We start from the raw sequence: 26,081 nt of genomic DNA on the forward strand, positions 1-26,081 counted from the left end.
AGCACGCAGACGTACGGCCTCGCGTCAACGCTAAACTAAACCAGATACCCGGCTTCGCCGGTGGGCGCGGGTGGGCGCTGTTGAGGAATACGAGACCGCGCAGCTGCCAGATTTCTGAGATTTCGACAGAAGGGAAGTTAATGCAGCGTAAAGACTATATTGCTTTTTATAAGCGTTAGAATAGCTCAGAATTTAGTTTACAACGTTAAATTATCACTGTTCATATTGCTGAGAGTTTTCAGTCTTCGCGTTTACCATTGCGACTGTCGTCCTTCAGCTGGCAACGTTACTTTCTTTCTCTCGTGTTCTGTCGCTCTCTTTCGCGATCTTTCACTCGGGACCCCGAGTGTCGGCGCACGGGATTTGCCACTCCTCCTCACCCACCTTTACCCCCCTGTTATTAACAACGTGATGTCGATAGCTACGGGCGTATGAAAAAAACACTGAAAAAAAGAAGGTAGGGGGGCGCCACGGTCGGAGTTTGCCCAGGGCCACGGTGAAAGAAACCCATGTTTCTTTCACCGTGCCCAGGCACGGCCGGACTGGAAGCGCGCACTTTCTTTCTCTTACGGCCTTTGCAGTCGCCCGGGAGTCAATGGCATTTTTTCTCCGTATGTAGTTCACTTGCTTGCCGCCAGGCGCGCAACTACCTCACAACACTTAGAGTTCCTGTATATGCTACCTACGGTAGCAGAGTTGCGCATTCAGCCTCGGCGCGTGGCCGTAAAGCCGACTTTCCCGCACGAAAGGGATGCTTTGCTCCTCACGTGACTAAATTTGGCGAATAGCGGTGCCGCGCGCGCCGCCGCGCATGGAAAACAGGAGAGGAGGAAAAGGAGGCGGAAAGCAGGGAAACATACGCCGGGGCAAGAGAAACGTCGGCGGAGCGACCGTAAAGGTGGCTTTCTTGCACGCCAACGGATGCTTTGCTCCTCACGTGATGGATCTCGGCGAATAGCGGCGTGGCGGCGCGGGGAAAACAAATGCGCAACTCTGGCTCCCGTAGGGAGCCTATACAGCAACTCTAACCCCACTTCACCCCACTCGGAGGGTCCCTTGGAGCCGCTTTGCACTAATGTTGACTACGAGGAACAGAGGTAATCCTCTGTTACTTACTCAGAGAGTTTCTTCGAGCTGCTGTTGACTACGAGTAACAGAGGTGATTTTCTGTCCGTCTTATTTCAAGGCCAGGATACAAGCGGACTTCATTATCCAAATCCTAGGTTCCTCGCACTTCTGGACAACATTGCTGTTTTTTTTGTTTTTTTTTAAGGCTGTTAAACACCTTTTGCGTACAAATTTGTACAAAGTTCTGCAACTACTCATTGCACCCTATCTTGAGACTTGAAGACGCGCCCATCCTAAGTTGCCCAGAGGAAAGTGACAACAGTCACTCAAAGCCCTTGGCTGGTTTAATTTGCAACAAGTTCCTCGGAATACTTCTGAGTAACCATGCAAAGACGGTCACGGACAGAAACGAAAAATCAGCTTGATATGTGCCCAAACCCTCGAGGAAGCACTTTAAGCTGTAATATGCACTGTGCGAAAATTGTACAGACTATTACACCTTCGTCGAGAGCAGCTGACCGACTTCATGTCCGCGGCCTATGAAATGATGATGCAGACCACGGCAATAGATAGATATTGGGCCTGCTTAAATTTCACGAGAGTGTACGAATTATTTATCATTTAAAGTTCCTTCACGTAGAAGGGGTCCGTCTCCTCCTGTTCTTGAGTTGCAACAGAAGTCCTGGAGGTAAAGAGCAGTATAGTTTTTCCGCAATTGCATTCGCTGTCTACTTACTACTTTCTACTCCCGAATCTCTCGGAGATGTGTGTCAAATATTCACCGTTTTGGGCTCATCAGAAGCGCATTAGATGGTGGCTGAGGGTCTAAACGTAAGGATCAGGTGTCAAAGGCGATAAAAATCTCGGCCGCAAGTTGCGACAGCGCTGAGAGACACTGTCAGACGCCCTCTGTGCGAACGGCAAAGGGGTAAAAGGGGTGAGGCGACAGCGCCACCCGCGAATTGCGCCGGGAAGCCAGAGAGCGCGCGCTTCCAGTCCGGCAGTGGCCCAGGGCGCTTTGACGGTGTAGGGCCCCGCACTGCACAGGGCCAATCACTCTTCTTTTTTTAAGTTATCTAATTGAATAATTTTTAGACGAGAAAAATTGAAATCTATAACTTTTTCGAGTAACGTGTGATATTTTTCTAGCCCACCATGGTGTACGATAAGTGCTTTTCGAAGGAACGATTTGGTCGGCGTTCCATGGAACGCTTTGTGTGCTCTTCGTTTTGAAATTTCACAGCAGAAAACGTGTTTAATAATAATATTAATATTTATTCTGGTCCAGGAAAACCGCAGTTCTTTACCGTCACCTGGCAGTTCTCTCGCGTCCCCCTAATTACCGTCGCTATTTTCCCCACCCAACGCGGCCCAACAAATTTTCTTTTGGCTGTTGCCTGGAGCTTCGTGCATCTTCTCAGCGAAGAAAAAGACGACGAAATGAAGAAGAGCGTCGTGCCAACCGTGCGGGCCGCCCCCCAATGGTCCCCGCAGGCCCCTCCGAATGCCTCTCTGAAAAGGGCAAGTATTCGACGTCGTCTTATTCGCGCCTATGTTTCCGCTGAGTGTACGTCTACACACAGAAAGTCAAAGGTCGGTCCTGAAGAGTGACCCTGTTCTCGTGGTAGGAGCTGCAATCAAACTCCAACCGTTTGTCGTTTTTTTTTTTTTTTTTTTTTTTTTTTTTTTTGTATAGGTGTTAATTTTTAAGTTTAAATTATAAAAAAAAAAGAATGAGAGACGAGTGGCCATCTTCATGGTGTATTTATCAGATGAGGGGGTAATCGTCATGGCAAGACGTCTAATTAACTAGATTTTGTTCATAGACTTTTAACCTTATACAAGAACAAATTACGGAAGGCAGAGTATACACTATCAAACAATTAGTTTATTAACTAACATGCCCTCTATGAACTATGCAAAGTCGTTCCCTTTATTTAAAAAAAGAATGTAAAGCACTGCTGGTAGGCAGAGATATAAAATTTATATAAAATTTATAAAATTTATCTAAGCTTCCTAATCACAATAAAGTGTTGTATTATACTTTATACCTTCGAAATTCATCCTTGTTTTATGTGCATGACTCGCCTTGTTGGGTGTACACTGTTCAGTTTCTGTGAAGTAAGCGATAATGATGTTTGTTATTTGTGTGTTCCTTAGATGACTTGTTTTTTCTTTCATGTGGATTATAGTCTGTATTCTTGTTTTTTGCATTCAGTACTATTTTTATCCTTATATACATGGTTTTTATTGTTGCATTTGTGTTATGTATGTATGCCTCAGTTCTGTAAAAGTTTTTTTGCTGCTGTATTATTTTGTTAGATGGAATCCGTTTTCATGTTATATATATATATATATATATTTTTTTTTTTTTATGTGTGGACTGTAAGGGACCAGTGCCACGTCAGGCTTTTTTAGCCTTTTGCACTAGCCCTTCTTTCGGGCTCTGCCCGAAGGAAAACAAATAAAGAAAGAATAAAGAAAGAATTATTGGCTTTAGGGGTCGCAATTGCTACAAGAGGCAAGACCAATGAAAAGAATTGGCGAAAAAACAATGCTTTATTTTTTTTTTTCAATTTATTATTTCTAAATATAATTTCATAACTTAAGACTGACTTTCTGCAAATTCAAATAGGAGAGCAGAGTTCGTTCTTGGTAACTGCCGCCATTGTACTCGAGGGAGCTGCCATTTTCCCGTTGAAAATTTTAGAAACGTTACAACTTTTGAGTAAAGCGGAATCAGTTCTGAAACTTTGGCACCTGATTTGGAGCGCTAGCGATGAGTGATTTATTTTTGCAAAAAGCAAACTAGCATGCCATTTTTATTATTATTTTTTTATTTTTTGAGGGGAGCGGGCATTTTGTAGTATAGTGCGTGGTGTGGAGCACGGGTCCGTCCTTAACGTAACAAATCAAATTACCCTCTAAATGTGCCTGGGGGGTAGGGAGGAGGAGGTGGAGAAAACAACAACGACGACCACATCAATATATATATATATATATATATATATATATATATATATATATATATATATATATATATATATATATATATATATATATATATATATATGTAAAGTAAGGTAAATATAAAAACAATGGACCGGGAAAAGTTAATAAGTCAAAGATGCGTACTGTCGGAGTTACTAATTCGAAGTTAATTACGACGTTTCGAGCGGGGACCGCTCTTCATCGGGTATATATATTAGCAAGCCCTGGACTCCACCATAATGTAGCTCTAGCGGTTGGAACCATCTTAAAGATCTAATTCAAAAGTTATAAGCGATTTTCGAAATTTTTCGACGAAAAAACGGGTTTTGTTTCCGGCAACGAGGCTATCTGCAGGTCCTCCGTCTTGCGCGAAATACCGTTTATTTAAATGGGGCCGGGGGGAGGGGGGGGGGGGGGGGATGCAACGATTTCCGGACTGCGGTCAAACATTTGTGGAAGTTGCCCTCTGACTCTTCTAAAGAAAAGAACATAAAACCGCTTTCGCCTGCGTGTCCTAGTTGTTGTGAAAAAAAAAAATATATTGGCATTTTTGGCACCTCCCAGCCTCAGGGTCACACCTGGTCCCCCTCCTAGTGACGTAATTCGGGGTGCCGTGTAGGTTCCCGTGTGCTCTCCCTCTCTCTGCTGACATTAGCGGGCGTTAGGATGCAGCTCCGAGCGAGGTCATGTAAGCATTTCGCCGTCGTAGTTCCTTCGAGTGCCACTCGCGGCTGCAGGTGGGAGAAAAAGTTCGACTTTTGTTTTGCGATTATGCAGCGGAATCGCCACATTTTTTTTAATGGCGGAGATGTTTTCTCTATCCTCCGGGACACGATAAACAACGTAAAAAGGACGAGGTGCAAATTCTTTTAATCTTAAAATCGTTGCACACCCCCTGTAAGCGAAGACCTAATATATATATGTATATATATGTATTGGTCGGTCCATACGTGTACTATGCTGCATAAATTTCCGTGGAACTCCCAGTAGTCGCCATAGTTGTATATTGGGAGAGTTTAGCCAGTCTATGATCTCGCCAACGCGTCCCCCTCCCGAGTGAGCCAATTAGCCCCCGGCGCAGAGTGAAAAGCGTGAGCTCAAGCGCCTGAACTCCCGGTTGCCCCAAGGAGGTTAGAAGTACTAGGAACGTTGCAATATCGGTAAAGCCTACTCATAAAAAGTTTAAACGATGTTGTGGCCAACGTGACCGTAGATCTCTCTGGCCGTTGGTGCGCGTGACATGTCACGTGTGAGACGGATGGTTGATTGTAGGATCCCTTGCAGGCTTGCGCGCGCTCCGTTCGGTTAGTTTTATCATATCGAAGGCTAGCCTGTGGTGTCTTCTAGTACTCCATAGCTAGACGAAGGCTAGCTACGGTCACGGGATGTGGTCAGGTCGGCATGGTAAGTGAGGAGAGTAAGGAGGAAAATAAGAAAGAGGCGAGGCGTCAAGGCAGCATGGCTTGTGGAGGCTACGCGGCTGGCGTCATGCCCTCTCCCACCCTTCTATCCTCCTTGGGCTGCCCCCAGCTGAGCGGGAAAGTCCGCCATTTTTATTCATTCGCCCGGTGGGGTGCATGGGATCGGTATCTAAACTACGGTCATTTCCTTTTACATCGCCGGCTCTGGCAACAATACGATACACCGTTATTCCTCGGTGGGTTAAGAAACTAAGGAATGAAGTTTTTTAAACGTCTGACCGCAAACTTTTATTCGGGCAAAAAAGGAAGTAAACCCGTAGCAAACGACGCTTAGCTTCAACATTGCTCGGTACGGAAGACTTGCAGCTCGTGCGAAGCGCGGGGGTCCGCTGAAGTTCGTCCATTCGTGCAGGGCGGGTACAAGGCTGGCGGCGCGGGAACACCGATGATATTCTTTGGCGCACTGCCGCGCTTCATACGTGCTTTGTCTTCCTAAAAATTACTTATTTAGCGGTTTTCGATGACGCTCCGAAAATTAACTTTCTAATAGGTATGTTTAGTTGCACTAATAAAAACAAAGTTAGTAAGTTTTAGTTTACTAGCTAATTATTATTTATTTTGTTCAATTCCTGACGTCCGCCGTGGCTGACAGTTTGTTCCCAAAGAGAGTTTCTTTTTTTCTCTCGACCGCCCTATTGGTAGGCATTTTTGAAAGTATTCGCTCAAGCACCGGGTACTACCACGCACGTTTACCGTAATAACAACTAAGATTCATCCAAAATTGTAGTGTTAATATATATATATATATATATATATATATATATATATATATATATATATATATTTTTTTTTTTTTTTGTGAATACATGAGTTGGTTTTTGTAGCAGATGCAAACGACCCTGGATGAGGAGGAGGAGGACGACTTCACGGACATTCCGCAGCACATCCGTGTGAACCCTGGCTACATTGTTACCATGCAGGGCTTTCTCACCGTCTTGGAGACCGTGAGTGCGCTGTACACGGCTGTGTTTTCCATGCTTTTTTTGTTTTGTTTTTTCTTTAAGACTTTGCACTTCAACAGTGTGCCAGTCAGGTAGACATGCGTGTATAAAAACTCTGCAATTAATTATTTTATTTTTATTAGTATTAGTAGTAGTACTAGTATTGAAAACGTGCTTTGAGGGACTCGGAAAAGGAGCGAACCACAATGTTCCTGTATTTCTGCTCTTCATTCGACAACCAAAAAAAATCCTTTGTAAGGCACCAAGTTCGGTGCTACCGGTAGAGGGTAAAAGTAAAGGTTTACGTTCTTAATCTGCTGGACTAGGTGTGGTCATAAAGTGCTCCCGTGGAGGAGTTGTCCTCCCAGCTCCCCAGACGGATGTGGGTGGGAACTCAGCGTTCGGATCGTGCGCTGTACCAGATCTCGAATTGACAAACAAAATCAAAATGTCTGAGGAAAAAAAAATAAAAGGAACATCCATTGATGGATCCTTGGGGAATGCGTTAGGCACTACCTTTGGGAAACGCCACACGCTGCCCTGGAAACACTAACGCTGACCTCTTCACTTTTCTCTTTGGCCTCCTCTGTTTTTGCTGCGTCTTTTTGGCTTCGTTACGGGATCAGTGCTAGCGTTTCCGAAAATGGGACGTGTGGCGTAATTCCCAAGAATTCAAACCCGTGGATCTGTTTGCCGCCTACTTGGACCAGCGTCGGTTCACACTTCATTTTGTAGCACAAACCGAGTCCTACGCGCCCCGCACACCTGCAAGTTCAGACTCGCCCCAGCATCCGCGCGCGCATTGGCTTCCGGCCCGTGACGTCGCCTCCCCCTGGCCTTTGTTCTTTCACTACTCTCTTCCTCTTTACGCGGCGCGCTTCCCCTTCCTCTGTTTTGTCCACAGACGGACACCGTCAGCTCTCCTTCAGCGCGAGCTTACTCGCCTCCGCAGTGCGTTGGTGGCGCGTGCCTGCGCGTTCAAACTTGTGTTCGCGAGGGCAGAAGGCTGGAGACGGAGCTTCTAGTCTCAACATTGAAATAGACCGATCTCACCGAGCGTTCGGCCCATGCGTGACGCCACCATAACTTTAGTTCACAGGAGGCAAACGGCAGTGCACCAGAGGGCTCGTGCTGTCTCGTGCTCCTAACGCGCAGAGCTTCTTCGAGGTTGTCGCACGTGCAGAAAGACTAAAGTTCCCTCGATGCATTGCGGTAGTGCTGGCGTAGTCAAACTGGCCGGTGAGATCGGTCTATTTGCGGCGGCCCTAGAATGTATGCATTTACGTTGTCATGGGAGACCCTCAATGTCTATTCCCTTTCTGACTACGGTGCGGAATCATTTTCAAAACAGCAATAGCTAGTATGCTTTAATGGGAAGATGGGGCACTTCTGCATTTGAGAAAAAACACTTTTATTGCGTTCACTTGGCCTTTAGAATAACAGGTATCTCAATTATGTTTCAATGCGACGCGCCGGGAAGCCATAAGAGCAATTTTAAAATAGGGCTGAAGCCCCGCCTCCATAGCCTTGGGCAGCCAAAACATCCGTCGATGACGTCACGGACAGCGACCGTCTTTCGCGTTTTCTCGCGTTTAAGAACATTTGCGCAGCAAATGGTTTGGGTATTCGGGTTCACGGGGTAAAAATACATCAGAATTCACTTCTAACTGAATTTTTTCAAGAACCCCCGTAGCTTCCCTTTAACGTCGTTCGTCAGAGTCCAACTGCCGTAATATCCCGAGAGATTTACGCCCCACCCCTGTTTTTGGCACGATTTGCTATTCTTTCAGAAGCACAGAAAGAAAACACCTCTAGTGATTGCAAGCCCAAGGTGACCTAGGCAGAATTGGAGTCACTCAGCCACAGTGGGAGATAAGCGAACGTTTTAATGACAGTTTCCTGCGCTCCACTGCCCCTCAACGTGAAAGCAAGCTTGGCAGGTGACAGAATATAAAAGTAGCATTCTTACAAATGCTCTTGATTGCACACCGAAAGTTAGCCTACTTCTCGTTTTCACCCAATTTTCTCATGTTTTTAGGTGGGCTATCTCTCGGTATACTACGAATACGGTAGTCATTTACTTTCTTTTTTTTTTAATTTATAAAGACACGTCTGGGAAAGAAAACCCTTAAAGGGCAACTCCGCTCAATTCGGAAAAATTTAGGCTTCCATGTGATTCACATTCACAAAGCACTACTAAACAACTCTACGTCTTCGGATTCGCGAAATGTGAAGTATTATTTGTGTAATCCTAATTTAAACATCAGCAGATACCGAAACCGAAACTTCGGTTGCGTCAGGCAACATTGGTCTCAGGTCGTCACAGTCATGATTACGTCACGTCGAACCACGTGGTCTTGTGACGTTCGGGAGGGAGCGAGAAACAGGACACGCAACGCCGGCAAGTCTTTTTTTTTTTTTTTTTATTGGACGCGTGCAGGCCGCTTTGCATGGCGTGGACGGTGATGGCCCGGGAGAGAGGGGGAGGGGAGAAGACGAAAGAGGAGAAGGGGAACGGGGAAAAGACGCGGGCAAGGCAGCGCAAGCTAGCGCATCCGTGTTAGGGTGATCACGTGAACGCCCGGTCAGCCAACACCGGGAGGAGAAACTCATGACGTCGTCGTTCAATTTCGCTCTGAGAAGTAAAAACAAGCAAAACGTGAGAATGACGTTCACATGCCTCTGACGTAGTGGTTCAGCGTTGACCGCTCCAACTCCGTGGCATTAGGGAGTTTTCGTAGACCGCGTTGCCCCCTCCGCTAAGCGTTCCGCAACGAAGAAGTTGCTACTGCGCCTGCGCGCCGATAGCCTTGACTGTGGAGTTCCCGCTATCCTAGCGGTGTTCGAGGCGGGGTTTAGGCCGCACGTCCGGAAGCTTCCTGGCTCGAGACGACGTCCATTCCCCGAAGTGAAGAACCCAGGGGTTCAGTGGAGGTGGGAGACTTGGTAACGTAACGAACGGTTTAATTACATGGTAGCGATACAGTCGTCAAATCCGAGAGAACAACGGAGCAGCCTCGCGCTCCGCCTTATATAGGGTCCGTTTCTCCCTCACTCTCCGCCAGGGCAGCCAGTGCGATGCAGGAACCCGCCGTCAAGTGCGACGCAGAAAAGTCCGCCGTCCAGTGCGACGTAGCCAAAGTTCTCCGCAGTTAGGCCATGCCTCTCTCCCTTTTCCGAGCGCACCAACCACCACGCACACACACACACGTCCCGCTAACGTCACGGGCGCGTTGAGACTTGTTGCCGCAGGCCTCGTCACGCAGGCGACGGTCCCAGACACGTCGGGACTCGTTTCGCGCAGGCCCCGACAAGCGGGCGACGGTCCCGGACTCGTCTTGACTCGTTTCCGCAGCGTTGAAACGCGGAAGAAGGTCGCCGAAGGTTCCATTCTTAACAGCCCCTCCGGGGCCAGGGAAACCTCGAATGGCCGGTGGTACTATCGCTGGCCTGAAGAGGTGGGCTTGGAGTAGGCCTTGAGAAGATGCTGCAAGCACTAGCAAACTCCCAAACCTCTCACAACGGAGGCATCAGCGGAAACGTCCCCCACAACACCACGCCACACCGCAGTCAAACGCTCGGAATCCGCCAGAGACCCGCCAGACTGGATTACGGATTACCAAAATTTGCCAAAACAATGCAATTTAAAACCTTAGGACAATTTCGGGTATCGAGACCCGCTGTCGCCAAAGCAAAACTCATTTTTCCAAAAAGGTCACTATGAACAAAATACAAAAAGACAAAAACTCTTCGCAATTTGTGAGGTCATTTTGGGGTTTTAACGAAGTGCCCCCTACTTCGATCCTCATTCCCGTGGATGACGAAAACCTCTGAGATCATCCCTACTCTTTTTGGTATTATCAGAAAAATCTGCTCAACCCATCGGCATTGCTGTTAAATTTGCCTTTCCTCTTTCTTACGCTGAAGTCATAGTGATCGATTTTCACGTGATTTCTAGACGTGAAAATGCGGTCCTTATAGCGCCGATAAAACAATCCGCCTTTTTCATGCCCCGTTACATTGGCCCTAGCAATACCCTCCTTGGCTGTATCGTGCAATCTTGACAGGCTAGGGTCGCTCTTCTGCTCGGCTGTCAGAGACGCTCGGTCCACCCGCAACAGACGATCAAAATTACGTGAGGTCGGAGCTAAGAGAGACCCCTCAACGACCCCGTCTTCCTCCGCCTCCTGCGCCGACGCGTTGGGGCCTCGTACGCTTTCTGGTGCTACGAGGTCGGGCTGTTCTACAACCTGGTCCCCCTCATCCCGTTTCTCTGCCTCCAACTCTGGGAGTGCTTGCTCCCCGTCAGCTGTCTTTCGCTCTGGATCACTCGTTAACAAAGGGGCGAGCTGACGCGATTTGGACCTCGTACATGACTGAACTAGTCCTCCTCCCAGTTGTTGACCCCTTTCGCGCAGCAGGAAATCTGACCGGTTAGAAAACAAATAGGGATACTCCAACGGGACTGTTTGCGAGACAGCCGCCTCTGTCACTAGCTCTCCGAACGGGCCAGTTATCCTTACTCTCGCCATAGGCAGACAGACACTGTGCTTCTCGAGCAGCTGCTTGATCCAAACTACCTTTCCAGTAAAGTCGGATGTCGTCACATACGACGGATGAACAACGTCCATCGTCGCTGCACTGTCCCGAAGCACCCTGCACGGCTTTCCGTTTACCTGGAGCTCGTGAAGATAGGGACGAAGAAGCTTCAGGTTCTCGTCACTACCGTTCACGTACGAGAACACAACCCGCGGTTTGTTACACCTGGCCGCTGTGTGTCCCGGCTCCTGACAGTTGTAGCACAGGAACGGCTTCCTTGCCTCGAACTGCCCTTTTTGGCTTTTCCGTGCCTCGTCTTCGTTCGAGGGATCTCCGTTCGAGGGATCTCCGCTCTTTTCTGGGACCTTTCGTCCTGTTTCTGGCTTCTCGGGCCTTTTTTCTCGCGAGCCGTTTCCCTGTTGGAAGGGCTTGCGCTGATCGCTCCGGCCGGGTTCGCTTTCCTCTCCGCTCAGCTTTCTACGCGTTGCGTACTCTTCGGCTAGCTCAGCGGCCCTTTCGACAGAGTCGACTCCCACCCTATCCTGCACCCAGAGCTTGACTGACTGCGGAATGCCACGAAAGAACTGTTCGAGGCACACACACTCGACTACCTTGTCGCGGCTTTCGTACACTTCCTCGCTCTTCAACCATTCTATCAAGTTGGTTTTAAGCGCGTACGCGAATTCCGAGTAGCCCTCGCTGCTCTTTTTGGATGCGTTTCTAAACCTTTGACGGAACGCCTCGGCAGAAAGGCGATACCGCTTCAAAAGGCTCGACTTCACCTTGTCGTAGTCGTCCGCGTCTATAGTACTAAGGCGCGCGACAACCTCTGCAGCCTCACAGGGCAACAAAGTCAAAAGCCGTTGCGGCCACGTTTCTGGGGCGAAGCTCAACTTCTCACATGTCCTCTCAAAGTTAACTAAGAATAGGCCCACGTCTTCCCCAACTTTAAACGGCTGCAGGAGCTTCTTCATTTGATACGACTCGGCCTCACTTGCTCGTACCGGAGCCCCAACTCTACTGTTCTGCGAGTTTAATCGCTGTTGTTCAATTTCGAGCTCTAGCCTTTTTAGCGCTCGTTCCTCTCTTGCTGCAGCCTGCTCCTGTTCTCGTTCCTCTTTCGCTGCAGCCTGCGCTCGTTCCTCTCTCGCTGCAGCCTGTTCTCGTTCCTCTTTCGCTGCAGCCTGCGCTCGTTCCTCTTTCGCTGCAGCCTGCTCCTGCTCTCGTTCCTCTTTCGCTGCAGCCTGCTCCTGTTCTCGTTCCTCTTTTGCTGCAGCCTCACTTTTAGCGTTCTGAAGTAATTCCCACGCAATTTTAATATCCTCTGCTTCCGCGCTCTCTGAAATTGCTTTACTGATCTCAGATTTCTTCATCTTTTGCTCCACCTCCACACCAAATTCTTCACATAAACAGAGTAAATCTGTTCTCAGTAACCTCATTAGATCCATGATCGCTGCTCTTTAGCTTTGGCTTTGCTATAAAACTTGTCGCGAGGTTGTACACAAACCTAGCGCACGAGTCAAACACTAAGGATTCCCAGCAGTTCAAAATTAATTACCCATAATCTGAAGCCCGGCGAATCTCAAAGCAAAGTCCAAACGCTCACCCACAGATGTAGCACGATGTCGCATGGTCCGATCCCAACTGCTGCCAACCAGTTGTTCGAGGCGGGGTTTAGGCCGCACGTCCGGAAGCTTCCTGGCTCGAGACGACGTCCATTCCCCGAAGTGAAGAACCCAGGGGTTCAGTGGAGGTGGGAGACTTGGTAACGTAACGAACGGTTTAATTACATGGTAGCGATACAGTCGTCAAATCCGAGAGAACAACGGAGCAGCCTCGCGCTCCGCCTTATATAGGGTCCGTTTCTCCCTCACTCTCCGCCAGGGCAGCCAGTGCGATGCAGGAACCCGCCGTCAAGTGCGACGCAGAAAAGTCCGCCGTCCAGTGCGACGTAGCCAAAGTTCTCCGCAGTTAGGCCATGCCTCTCTCCCTTTTCCGAGCGCACCAACCACCACGCACACACACACACGTCCCGCTAACGTCACGGGCGCGTTGAGACTTGTTGCCGCAGGCCTCGTCACGCAGGCGACGGTCCCAGACACGTCGGGACTCGTTTCGCGCAGGCCCCGACAAGCGGGCGACGGTCCCGGACTCGTCTTGACTCGTTTCCGCAGCGTTGAAACGCGGAAGAAGGTCGCCGAAGGTTCCATTCTTAACAGCGGGTTGCGGAGGGCCTTGCGGGACGGCGAAAACGATCTACGAAAACTCCCTATTGACTGCGCTGATGATTGCGCCTCGCGTTGCACGCTAGAGTTGGCAGATTTCGGCGACTTGGCTCGCTTGAAGGTTTGCTGGCCAGTTTATTAAATATATAAACGGAATTAGATGGTAATATTTTGCATGGGGTCTTTCTATATGATACTGAAGAGGGCTACATAGGTTTCGAAATATCAAAAATGAAGCGGACCCTAGTAGCACGAGATGTTGCAGGAACGTTACTGCAACGTGGCTAATGTTGTGCAACGTTATGCAACGTGTAACAATGTAACGACAATATTACTAAAACCATATTGCAAAAACATTATTTCGAAACATCAACACAATGTTACACAAGTGAGATGCAACGTTACACTACTTTTACGTATGTTACTGAAATGTTGCTGCAGAAATGTTAGGGCAATATAATCCAGAAACAAAGAGCCTATGTTTCAAAGGTAACATTAAGGAGATGCATCTGTGATAACTTATAAAATGTTACAAAAACATCCCGCAACTTGAGAGAACAACACGCCTTTCTGTCTGCAGAAACATATCTCGCCTGTATTTATTTCATAAGATCCACCACCACAATGACATCCCCCTTTGTCACACCTCCACCTATTGTCAGTCATTCCCGCCTATGTCATCACTAGGCAAGAATCATCCCCCCTACTTATCGCTGGCCTAGCTGATTGCACCGAATTTAAAGATGCAGTGTGATAATGAATTCGGGGTCTTGTTAACAATATTTTGATTTAGTTTTTAATGTGTTTGTTTGCAATTAGATATTTCTGTCCACTCCACTCTGTAATGTCTCAATGCCCTAAGGAAATAAACCGCTACAATATTTCTTCGTCCGCACCCGGCGTGAAGCCCACAAGGGCTAATTTTGGCTCGAAAAAAGTGTTTTTCTTATACAGTCCCCACTCGGTGTATAGTCCACAGGGGCAAATTCAAACTGAATATCTGTTTCCTTAGACGGTCCACATTATGGGGAGAGGTCCTTTTGAGCCCGCTTGTCGTGGTGAATCACAGGGCTCATGAGGATTAAGCTTGACAAACAAAGATTGCCTGGAGGGACTTAAGCTAACAGCCTGTCAACCCCAAGACATCAAAGGCCTGGACGACACACTGACAGTATGACCTGTTTCTCACTTCAGCAAAGCAAAACATATTGTAAATATTGTATTGTAAAATATCTAGAACGAAAGACACAAAATGTATTGTATCCTCTGCACCTGCAGATAGTCTGCAGAGTGAAATATTAACTTTTAGGCATGTATAGTCTGCAGACTATGGTCTGGGAACTATTGTACTTTTGTGTGTAAAGGGCTCCATTGAATGGATGTAGCAGTTTGGTTTTACTGAAGTAATTTCTGAATTAACTAATGAATATTTAATTAAAATGGACGGAGCATGGCCTCCCAGTAATCAGAAATAGTAAACGGAATGCACAGTCTCCCCAATTGCCACTTCAGTTTTGGTAGAGCTACACCTGCATGCAGCACGAGCAAGCTCAAAAGCTTTCGAATGGCCCCAGTGAGCAAGCGCCCACGAAGCAGGATGCATGCACCACGTGCCCTTTCGCTCACTCATGTCCAAAGGGCCGTCTCACGCTGCAAAGCTGCGGTCTAGTGGCTGTAGCCTTCGCTGCACCTTATTTAAGGGTCAATGCAGTGTATAGTTGTGCAGGAATATTTGTCACCATTGTTTTTGTTTCTGTAATTGTAACTGCGATTGTAATTTATTTGCACACGGATTTGACGTGTATGCGACGACGTGCGAGGCTAGACAAGAAGGTGATAACCCTTATGCATATGCGCCTACTAGCAGGCCGCCCCCTACAGTGCAGGAGACAGGAGAAAGGGGACTCAGTAGGGTAAAACAAAACAAGCACACACAGCAACAAGAAAAATAATGGTGCAAGTCACTGGTCGTCACGAGCTCAAAGCCAGTTGGCGAGAGAAGAGCTAGCAGTGGCGGGTGGTCCTCCCGCGGAGAGGCTCAGGCTGCCCAGTTCTTTTGCTTGTCCGCACTGCGGAGTACAACGAGATCCCGGAAAGCGGTCCATCGAGCATCCGGCACAGTGCGCGCATCCGTGAGGCCCGTCGCCTCTCGTGGGGGGTCGCCGACCAAGGGCACCCACACCAGGCGTGCATCGTACGAGCCGTCCGCTGTGCCACAGATGATCCGTGTCGCACGGCGCTGCACACTTTCGAGCCGTTCCCAGAGGTGCTGCTGGGGCGGGGACCAGGTCGCCGAGCAATACTCCAGTCCAAAATGGGAAGTACGAGGGCCGTGTAGAGCGCTCGCAGAGCTTCCGTTCTACAGTTTCGTCACCCGCGATATGAACTCGCACATCTGAAGCGCCTATCAAAGAGTATGCACAGATGTAGCACTCGTAAACCTGAGTTCTTAAACTTCTGATGATGAAAAGCTTGTACGCGGATCACTTCGTCTGCTCTCAATCGGTGTCATCGGAAAAACGCTTGGAAAAACGCTTAGGAAGAACGGGAAAACCGGGAAAACACGGCTGCCATTTTGGGTACGCTGCCTGGATGGATAGATAAGTACCCTTTGTAACGAGTAGTAACGAGCGGTAGCTTGCGTCACCTAGCGACGTCCACCAATGTTCACCAACACAACCAAACTTTATTATCGACTAAAGTGCTAAAGTGATTAAAAACAATTTTATAATTAAAAAATTATTAGTGTTATTTGGTACTATATACAATAAAATTATTTATTTTGTTCATTAATAAATGATCGAAAGCGGGGCCATTCTGGACTCTATCGGGCTCGAGGCCTTTCGTCTCTAGCCATAGCCAGAAGTAGCACTTTTCTTTTGTTTGCGCAGCCGTTAGTGTTCCCGCGCAAGGCCGAGGCTTTTGAAAGCGCTATCCGCACCCTCGTCACCATCGCAACCATCGCCCTATCGTTAAATCGCCGTTCTCCCTGCAAATAACACAAAACAAGGTACGTGGTATTTTGTTACTTGTTATTGTGGAGAATGGAGCGCGTTAAGCGTTCGCTGTCGGAGTTGTCCGATCGCCAGAAAAGAAGAATCGCGCAAAACGCTCAGAGGGATCTAGAAAGGTACCGCAAAGAAGATCCCGTGGACTCCAGCACCGATGAAGACGTTTGCGCTCCTCCGGTGACGACAGAAGGTGAGGCAACCGAAAGCTTAATTGAGGTCAGAAGTCAACAAGGCTCCGAAGTTACTTCAAACGAAGACGATCACGTTTCCCTGATAGATCCTGTGGACTCTAGCACAGATGAAGATGTTTGCGCTCTTCCGGTGGCGGCAGAAGCCGAGGCAACAGAAAGTTTGATTGAAGTCCAAAGTCAACGAGGCTCCGAATTTACTTCCGAAGGAGACGATGATATTTCCTTGAATGACCCAGACTACCAGTTGTACTGCACTGGCTAAATATCTCATCTATAGCGTAGACGTATGCGCATCATTTGAATGGCTGATCAACATCACGCTGTCTAAATATCCACAACCCTTTTTTTTTTTTTATTGCAAGCTTTTAAGATTTGAGCATACAGAATGTTTTTTCTTATTTTTTTACAAAATCTTTTAAAAATAAGAGCTGATAGCTACGTGAATGCCGCTTCACTGTATGTTTCTGGGGCTCGGCGTACATTAGGTGAGGAGATAAATGTCAAAGTATGTTCACTAATTAACAAAAACTGATAATTAACTTTTTATTTGATGGCTTAATTGGCCATGTTGCAATTGCAGTTTTAAAGGAAGCAATCAATAAAGCCCATCCCAATGGAGGTAATTTGCGAAAAGACAATGAGCTTTGTGATACTCGTCGTTAAAATTTTGCCGTTCTTCGCTTGATTCAAAACGCGCACCTGATTATGCTTGGTAGAAGAGTGACATAGCCACTTCTGTCCATCTGTCACAATCTCAGAAGAGTGACGCCGGCGCGTCTATGAAAGGCACGCTGTAGAGATAGTGACGATGAACCAGAAACAAATCCTTCACTATTCTATGAATCCTAACCAGGCGCGGTTTTCAGCACGCGGTTTTTAATCAAGCGAAGAAAGGCAAAATTTCAACAATAAATATCTTAATGTTTTTTTTTTTTTTGCAAACTGTATAAATTGGGTTAGCCTTTACTAATGGCTCCCTTTAAAACTGCAATTGCAACGTGGCCCATTAAACCGTTTATGAAAAAGTTAATTAGCAGAATTTTGTTAGCCAACATACTGTGACATTTATCCCCTCATAGAATGCCCTCCAAGCCCCACAAACATACACTGAAGGCGAATCCACGTAGCTATCAGCTTTTTTTTTTTTTTTTTCAATTCCGTAAAGAATTAAAGAAACGCCCTGTATAGCTTTACTCTTTAAAGGGGTACTCCGCCGATTTCTTCATGGTCCCCGATTTGCTTGAAATTTTGCTAAACTCGCCAAACAACATCGCCAAAATAGTATCCCAAATATTGGAACAAAATAATTTTTTTTCACGAAGTTATTGCATTTACAATTTTGGTCCTCACCGTGTTTTTCAAACTGAATGTCTCTACTGGCAACAATGAAAAAGTGACGTCATTGGAAGTGCAGGGGTTCACTCTTTGGACTGTAGAATTTGTTCCCAACTGATTTGAAGCAGTTTCATGGTGTCAAATGAATGCCTTGGAAGCTCGCTCCAGTCCCCGCGCTCCAGCACGGAACAAATAATTGGCATATTCTATTTTTTAGACTGCTCGCCCGACTGGCAAGCTGAACTTCCACTGACGTCACGGCCCTGAAAAGGGCGGGTATATTTGAATGTCTGTTTTTGCATCATTTTCATTTGCCGATTTCGCAATAACTATTATGAATTTTACGATATTAAATAGCATTCCAGAAAGGGTAAAGGCCTGGGAGTCAGAAAATATAGTTAGTTGAGGTAGCTCAAAAATCGGCGGAGTACCCCTTTAATATGCTTTTTGCAGGAGGGCACTGCTTTTGCCTAGAGGTGACTTTGTAGAAAGAGGCAAGCACTTTTTTTACTCTTATTATGTTTATAGTCAGCTTCTTTCACTCTGACTTTCCCTTTTATAACTACTTTCCAGGCATTGAGTGACCTTTGATGTGGAAATTATGTTCCTTAATATGTCAGTTTGTTTTGCTGACTTTGACTGCACTTTAGAAACAGTACTGAGAAAAGTGAATGTTTATCTCGTTAATGTCATTACCAAGCAACATGAAGCCTGCCATGTGCACAGCTTTTTTTAGGTTAGGGGGTGGGGACCCATGTAATTTATTGATCACAATAATTATGACGTTTATGTTATTGACAGAGGACAAGCAGGACATTTGCCTGTCTCATTCAGGTTTCCGAAAATAAGTTTTTGACTTCTGGGAGTAATCTACAGCTAATAATGACACTTGGTGTAGAGAAAGGGTGACACTGCGCTCAAGATGGCGATAAGGGACTGTGTGCCCTCTAGTTTTATGTAACTGTTCCTCTTCCTTCTCTGTTCATTAATATGACATATGTTTGTTTTATGATAACTTTGAGCAGCAACAGATATGGTAACATCAGTGGCAGGTTACTCTAGTGGTTTTTTTGATTGAACTTATTTACCACTATTTTCACAATCTAATATCTGTGTATATAGAACTAAGCGAGTAGCTGTCACACCTATTCCTGGTAAACGTCGATACTGCCTATGAATAGGATGTAAACATTTTTGTTATAATTTTCGTCTGTGTAATTACTTTTTTTTTTCCTCTTGCAGTTGCCCTACGGATGCAAGAATGATCCGTTTGTAACACACCTTTGCTTATATATCTAGTCAATTTTATTTAACTCAAAGTTACTTTCAAACTACATGTTTCTTCTGCTAACTTAAGCTTGGTTGTTACCACTCATTATACTTTTTGAGAAGTTGAGTATGTTTCTTAGTGAATCTGCAAATGTTTCCGCAGTATATGTCTGGTCCTGTTGCTGCAACCTTTTTCGTGATGTTTTCTCACTGTTTATTTTAATCAAGTTGGCTGAGCTTACAGCTTCTACTGAGTGCAATGTAAAACTTGGAAGATTTATGAAAATAAACCCTATCTCAACAAATCTTTTGGATTCCTCTAAGCGTCCTACTTTATGGTCAGTGACAGGTGCCTCTTAGAGGGCCACTAAAAAAGTTAGAACAAGTTAGAATGACATGGATAGGACACCCATGTCATAAAATGCATTTTCCTTGAAAAAAAAAAATAAAGTATAACTATTCAGGGTGCAAGACTCATTTTGGCAAGACTGATTTTACATGGTTGCCTGAAAAGTGGTTGCTATTTCAAGGAGATAGCTTTCTTTTTGTAACTTCCTATTGGCTGGAAGAAAGTGATGGAGACGGATGTGCATACTTTTCCCAGCAACCCCTGCTTCCTTCTCTGCTTGCCACGAGCAGATGCGAGAGAGAAAAGTAGAGTGGAGGACTGCTTTAAATTGTGTCACAAAGTGAAAATATTGCTGAAATTATACTGTCTGGGGGGGGGGGGGGGGGGGGATGCATCTTGTGATATGCATGTTCTATTAGTCAGTCTTCTGCTGTAGAGAGTAGATAATCCACTCCAAAATAATTCAAAATCTTGCAGTTGGAGAAAAAATTGTAGAAGTTATCATGCAAATCAATTGCCCAATGGTTGGGGATACTGGTAATTCATGAAACCTTTTACTTTTGTGGGTTGTGAAAGTTTAATATAAAAGAAATGAAAATCAACCCTAATTAATTTCGAAATATTGAGTCTGAATAGTTACAGTGCTGTCTCCACTATGCTCCGTTTCACTTTAAGTTAAAGCATAGTGAACGGTATGGGCCATCCCAGCTGATCCAGCGCCGGAAGAGTATCACATGACTTTCCAGTTGTGTGGAACGGGAGGCAGAGCTCAAAGTCGCATCAGACTTGACGCTAAATTGACTGGGATGGCTCGTAGTGTATGCTGCGCTTCAACTGAAGGTGAAACGGAGTATAGCTGCTAAATTTGGCTTTGGAGTTCCGTGAGGCATATATATTACAGGCTACATTTCTGGTAACCGACATGTCAGCAAGTGCTGTGCTCAACAGTTACTAAGGTGTCAACTTGGGTATTAAGGCAACTTGGGACAAACATTTTATCTTCAATATACCCATTCATTAGCTAAATGTGTCTAGCCTTTGTTGGTTATAAGTGCTAATTATTTTGGGAATTAAAATCAACGTTTGTCCTTTAAGATCATCAGAAGTTCTTTATTTCTCTGTCACGTAAGAAAGATTTTTTTTCCCTCACAAAGTTTACTTCACAATTAGGCTAAATGTCTTTTTTAGTGACTTCTCTGCTCAGAAAATTCTTGTGCAAGAACATTGGAGTGACAAACATCTGAAAGTTAAACATTTTGATTGGCTGAAAAAAGTTTAAAAAAAAAGTGGAGCTTTTTATAAAAGCTATTACCTCGAAATAAAACTGGGATAGATCGACATGATTGAAAGCAGATTACAGAAAAGAGTATTCACGTTTTCTCAAGTGAAGTGAATAACTTCTTAGAGCGGTTCAGCAGCAGTGCTATTTGATCAACGACTTTCACACAGGCGAAGGTGGGGTGAAATCGCTGAGAGAGCTAGTCTGCGACTAATTTGCCCGAGACGAGGAAAGATAGAAACGAAGCTAGCACACTGCGGCTATGTATATGTGCTTGTCCGTTTTTAGCTGTCCTTGTTGTGGGTAAATTGATTTTTTTATAATGTAGCTCATGTAGAAAAGTAGTGGTCAATTGGCAATATATTGGGTGTCTCAAATAGTGGCCAGTCTCTTTAAATCGACCACAAAATTCGGTTTCTTAACCTGTCGCGCTAGGATTTTGTGCACCGTTGCCCACAGGTGGTGTATTTTTTTCTATAAAAATTGCAAAGAGCGAACTAACTGAGGAAAAAATAAAGAAAGAAAAAGGCTTAACTGCTATGGAAATGCAGCGAAGCCAACGGTCTTCAAAAATAGGGCGCCCTATTGTTTGAAGACTGGTGCCTTCGCTGAATTTCCAAAGGAGTTAACCCTTTTTCTTTCTTTACTTTTTCCTCAGGTAAGTTCGCTCTTTGCAATTTTTATAATAAAAAAATGCACCGCCTGTGGGCAACGCTGCAAAATCTCCTAGCGCAATAGGTTAAGAAACCAAATTTCGCGGTTGATTTAAAGAGCCTGGCTGCTACTTGAGACACCAAGTTAATGTTACACGAATGTTGAGGACAAAACATACCACAAATGTTTGCTGTGTGGTCATTGGAAATATATAAACAATGTTAATAAATTATGTTCCACTAATGTTGAGGGCATAACATACCACAAATGTTGAGGGCATAACATAGCACAAATGTTGAGGGCATAACATAGCACAAATGTTTACTGTGATGTTACGGGAATGTTTTCAGATAACGTTCCAGCAACATGACATTTCGCGGACATTAGCCACGTATACACAACGTTGGCGGACCACATTCCAGTAACATTGTGGCAACATTCGGTGCTACTAGGGGAGTTGCCCTTTAACTCTCGGATCCGCTTTTCTGTCTAACCATGCAACACAAAAAAAGAAAGATGGTTATGCCGACATGGCGGGGGGTAAAAACGTATCTGCCGGCGCGTCGTTACCTGACAAACTTGTCGACATGCTTCCGAACGACGAGTACAGCGCACACAAAGGGTGACCACAAGTGAAAGGTGTAGCGGCTGGCACGATTGGTTCTGTGCTGTAAGCCCCACCAGAAAACACGCGGGTTTCGGGACCCACTTCATGATACTATTTAGAAAACAAAAATTCATCGTCACAACATGCCGACCAAAGTTTCGCCTCCGTACTCTTCTGTGCGGAGCTTCCATTGTCGCTCGGATTGGCAGGCACGGGCCGTCGTCTGTCGTCGTTTTTCCGAGTAATTCTGAAACGTGTGACATAGGTGTATACAGTCAACCCTGTAGAGATCTCGCGTTTATCTCGCACATGCTTACCGAATTCTGGACTCGCAGGTGGGAGCCGCGTGCGTGCTGGTACTGTACGTACTGGCGGCGGGTTCCGTGATCGTCCAGTGGTACCCTCACGTGTGTTTCCTGGTAGCCTTCACGTACTGCCTCAACAACATGCTCATCGTCATCGCCGGAATCTCTTCGCCCTCCACCCAATTCCATCTGCCACAGACCACCTTTGTGAGCACCTTCGGGGCTTCCGGTGTAGGGCGGATATAAGGTCTGCAAGCAGGAGGAAGGCTGATCTCCTCGAAGAGATCCTTTTCTGCTTCTAGCAACACATTTTGCCGTTCGCGTGTAGCGTATCGCGGGTCCTATTTTCGGAACTTCTAATGACTTCCCCTTTGACTTACAGTACTTGCTGTACCACTATGTGGCCGGATTTATCTACATGTTAAGCGGTGTGCTCCTGCACCACTCGAAAAGCGGGATGAAGTACAGCGATGCCTCGGCGGTAAGCACCATGCAAGGCACTGCTCTGCCATGCCTTGGTTGACGACTATACTATAAGGCCGTTTAAAATTGCTCAGGCCAGCTTTCCAACGGACCTCTACAAACAATAGAATTTACTGTTGGTCACAGGTCAGGAGTTCGCAGAAAGCTCCTCCCCCTTTTTTCCCCTTCGGCAGTACGAACGCTGGAGAGGACGCCGCCTCCAATCCAGCGTTTGCTCTGCTGAAGGGGAAAGAGATGGGAGAAGTTTCCTCTGAAGACTGTACTGTACCTAGTTTTAACTTTTAAGTGTTTTCGACTGCTCAATTGCGGTCACGTGGATCGTGGGATTATTATTACAATTCGTAAGTATAACTGTTATCGATACATTACAATTACTTTTTCGATGTAATTTACTCAAGTGTCCCTTTAATAAGGTGTTCGATCAATGTAATAGATAATATTCAATTAATAATATTATATTATATTCCAACAAAGCAATAAAGAGGACAATAAAATGAAATGCCAAACCGCCGTGCTCAGGGCCAACGAGTGTGCATTTGCTTCTTTTCAGTTCACCTCCGTTGCACTTGGCCTCGTTCACGCTTTCCACAGTCTCGTCAATTCCTTTAGATGATCGAAGCTGACCACTGCTCCGCGTCTCGTCCACGCTTGCCTGTTAATAAAATTATATACGGCTTCCTATAGTATAACACCTTTTCAGGCTTGTCTTATTTACATAGGCTTTATGAGTCAAGTAGAAAGTACTCTAGTCCGCGAAAGAATAATGCAAAACAATGGGTTCGATGTGCAGGTGATGAATCAAAAACATTGTTATTAATATTAATATTGAAAAATTAAAAAAAGATTAATAAAAAAAAAAAAAAAAAAAACATTGTTGATGAAGCGCTCCTACCCACCCTTTGCACGCGACGCCATCCTATCGTGCTGGTGGTCATTCCGGGCTCGTTCTTGCGGAGAAAAACAAAGTAGGGGTTGTGAAATGTTTGCTGCAGGGGTGTATACGCCCCCCCCCCCCCCCCCCCCCCCCCCAAGCAAGTTCCACCCCAAGGGCTGATATATGACGTCGATGCAATCAATGTCCCCTCCCTATTTTTTTCCCCTGCTTTTAAAGCTGTCCTCTTATCTGAAAGTATGCCATCGTATCCTAACTTTATTTATTCATTTTAATAAATAACATCCCGCACCCCAGCGAACACTATTGGAACGCAAAGCTTATTTCTCAATCTTTAAATTCTCACAATTGGAGAGGTAACAGAGCTTGTAGAAACTGTAGGAAGAGTCCAGATTGAATGCTTCAGATCATATCGTTGGGAGTGCGTATATATGCATTCGGCTCGCTTTTGGGCAAATCGTATCTTTATTCGCTTAACTCCCGTTCCCACACTGTTAGAAATCAAGAGAGATGCATATTGTTGCGATTCATATAGATGTCCGCGCTCGACTCGTCAATGACTATATATAAGGCCGGCTTTGCTCGGGCAGGCGTGGGCGCAGGCAGCTCGGTCGTTGAACTGGTTCGGGCCGGCCAGGCAGAGGTCCAGGACGCTGTTGCACGTGCGGCTGACCGTGTTGAAGAACCACGAGAATCTCCGCTGTTCTGCGCTGCACTTGGATGATGGCCGGACGTCCGAGCAAGCGTCTAGAACGACGGACATCGGACAAGCTGTTGGCAGACGAGCCTTCCTTTGCCCACACCGAGCGGAGCCAGTGCGCGCGCGCGCAGAAACCCGATTCGCGTGAAGCGCCTGCGCCGGCGTCTGAATGGTAGCGGCACGCGTTCGTGTGATCACTGCTGCGTGGTGCACGTTAAACGCCCCCAGGTCAGCGGTCGTACTGCACCTGCTAAATTGCGCATCTACAGCTGGGAGACAGGTCGACCCCGTTGAGGCGTATCAATGCTGTCTAAACATACAGGCTACACAACCTTTTTGTCCCATCGCATTTCCCTCTTTTCCGGTACTTTGTCTATCTAGTATATGTCTGCAGTAAAGGCAAGGGCATAGGCGTGTGAGCCTAGCTCAGCAGAATGTTTTCGGTTATCCGAGAACTCATGCATAGAAGGCACTTTCCAAAGTCACGCAGATGTTTGGAGACAGTTGACTGGACGCTCAAAAATTAAAGGGCGTTCGTTGCACGGGAAGAGAGAGAATAAAGATTTCTGCCTCTTCCACCCTGAATTTTCGTTTCCCTACCCTTCCTCCCCACCCCTTCCCCCTAAATTTAGCGGAACCGCGCTCCCCCTCCCCCGCGAATGCAGCCACCGGACGGCCATCTTGAGCCACGGAAAATCGACCTTTTGGAGCGTTGCGGAGGCTGGGCGGCAGCGTGCTGAAGACACGTTTTCTGCTCGCTCGTCGTCATTCGCCAAAGACGTTTTTTAAAACCTTGTGTAAACGGTGAAAAATGCCCTCGAGAACACGTGAAACATTTTATGAAAGTGCACCACCCCAGGAAAAAGGCACAACTCGTCGAACGCAAGTCCCGCCGGTCTCGCGGCGTGATCAAAGCTTCCTAGGCACGCCGAAGTGCTGCGCCTCTGTGCTTTTGAACGCTTGAATATTTATCAAGAATCGACGTCGTGGCAAAGTTTTGAAGGTGTGTCGCGCGTAGATGTATTCTGTTCCGGCGTTCTGGATCACCCAGCTTTTCCAAGGAGTTGCTATCCATAAAGGAAAAAACAAAATCTGTGGTTGCTATTTAACCATGGCTGTTCAAAGTCTACTCCAGAGCTCTGGTCTACTCGAATGTATCACATGACAGCATAAATAGAGTGACGCTGTGCAGGAAGGTAAGATTTCGAACGCAAAATTATGAGACTGCGAGATCGAAATTGTTTTTGGAACGTGGCCCATATGATTGTGTGCAATCTGTCGCCGTCGCCGTACCCCTCCTCCGTCGACACTGGGTCAAGCTCGTTTCTGGACCGCAAGTGCGGCAAGTTAAAATATACAGTCGTAAGAGCAATAAAACGCTGCTCCAGAGGCACATACGTCTTCACGCACGTTGCACTCGCGAAACAAATCCAGACGGCGCCGATTTTTGATCGGTATCCAAGCGTGCGAAGGTAGAAACGCGGAACTTCGGCGTGCTAAGGAAACTTCGATAACGCAGCGAGACCAGTGAGACTTGCGTTCGACGAGTTGTGCCTTTTTCCTGCACTGCTGAGCTCTCGTAAAAAAATCCACGTGTTTTCAAAGGCAATGCTTACTGTTTACATGGGGTTTTAAGAAATTTCTTCGGCGAATGACGACGAATTAGCAGAAAGCGTGTCTTCAGCACGCTGCCCCCAGTCTCCGCAACGCTCCAGATGGTCGATTTTCCGTGTTTCAAGATGGCCGTCCGGTGGCCGCACT

At 46.4% G+C, this 26,081-nt stretch overlaps 1 protein-coding gene across 1 annotated transcript; it reads left to right on the top strand.

The window, feature by feature from the left end:
* Positions 1-6,367: 6,367 nt before the first annotated feature.
* LOC121048122 lies at positions 6,368-23,375 on the top strand. The gene is made up of 4 exons (XM_040504048.1): positions 6,368-6,484; positions 22,276-22,452; positions 22,628-22,726; positions 23,279-23,375. The coding sequence occupies exons 1-4, from the start codon at positions 6,368-6,370 to the stop codon at positions 23,339-23,341; spliced, it is 456 nt and encodes a 151-aa protein (XP_040359982.1). The 3' UTR covers positions 23,342-23,375.
* The last annotated feature ends 2,706 nt before the right edge of the window (positions 23,376-26,081 follow it).

This window comes from Ixodes scapularis, unplaced genomic scaffold (genome assembly GCF_016920785.2).
Source record: "Ixodes scapularis isolate PalLabHiFi unplaced genomic scaffold, ASM1692078v2 PGA_scaffold4__175_contigs__length_147842914, whole genome shotgun sequence".
NCBI lineage: Eukaryota > Metazoa > Arthropoda > Arachnida > Ixodida > Ixodidae > Ixodes > Ixodes scapularis.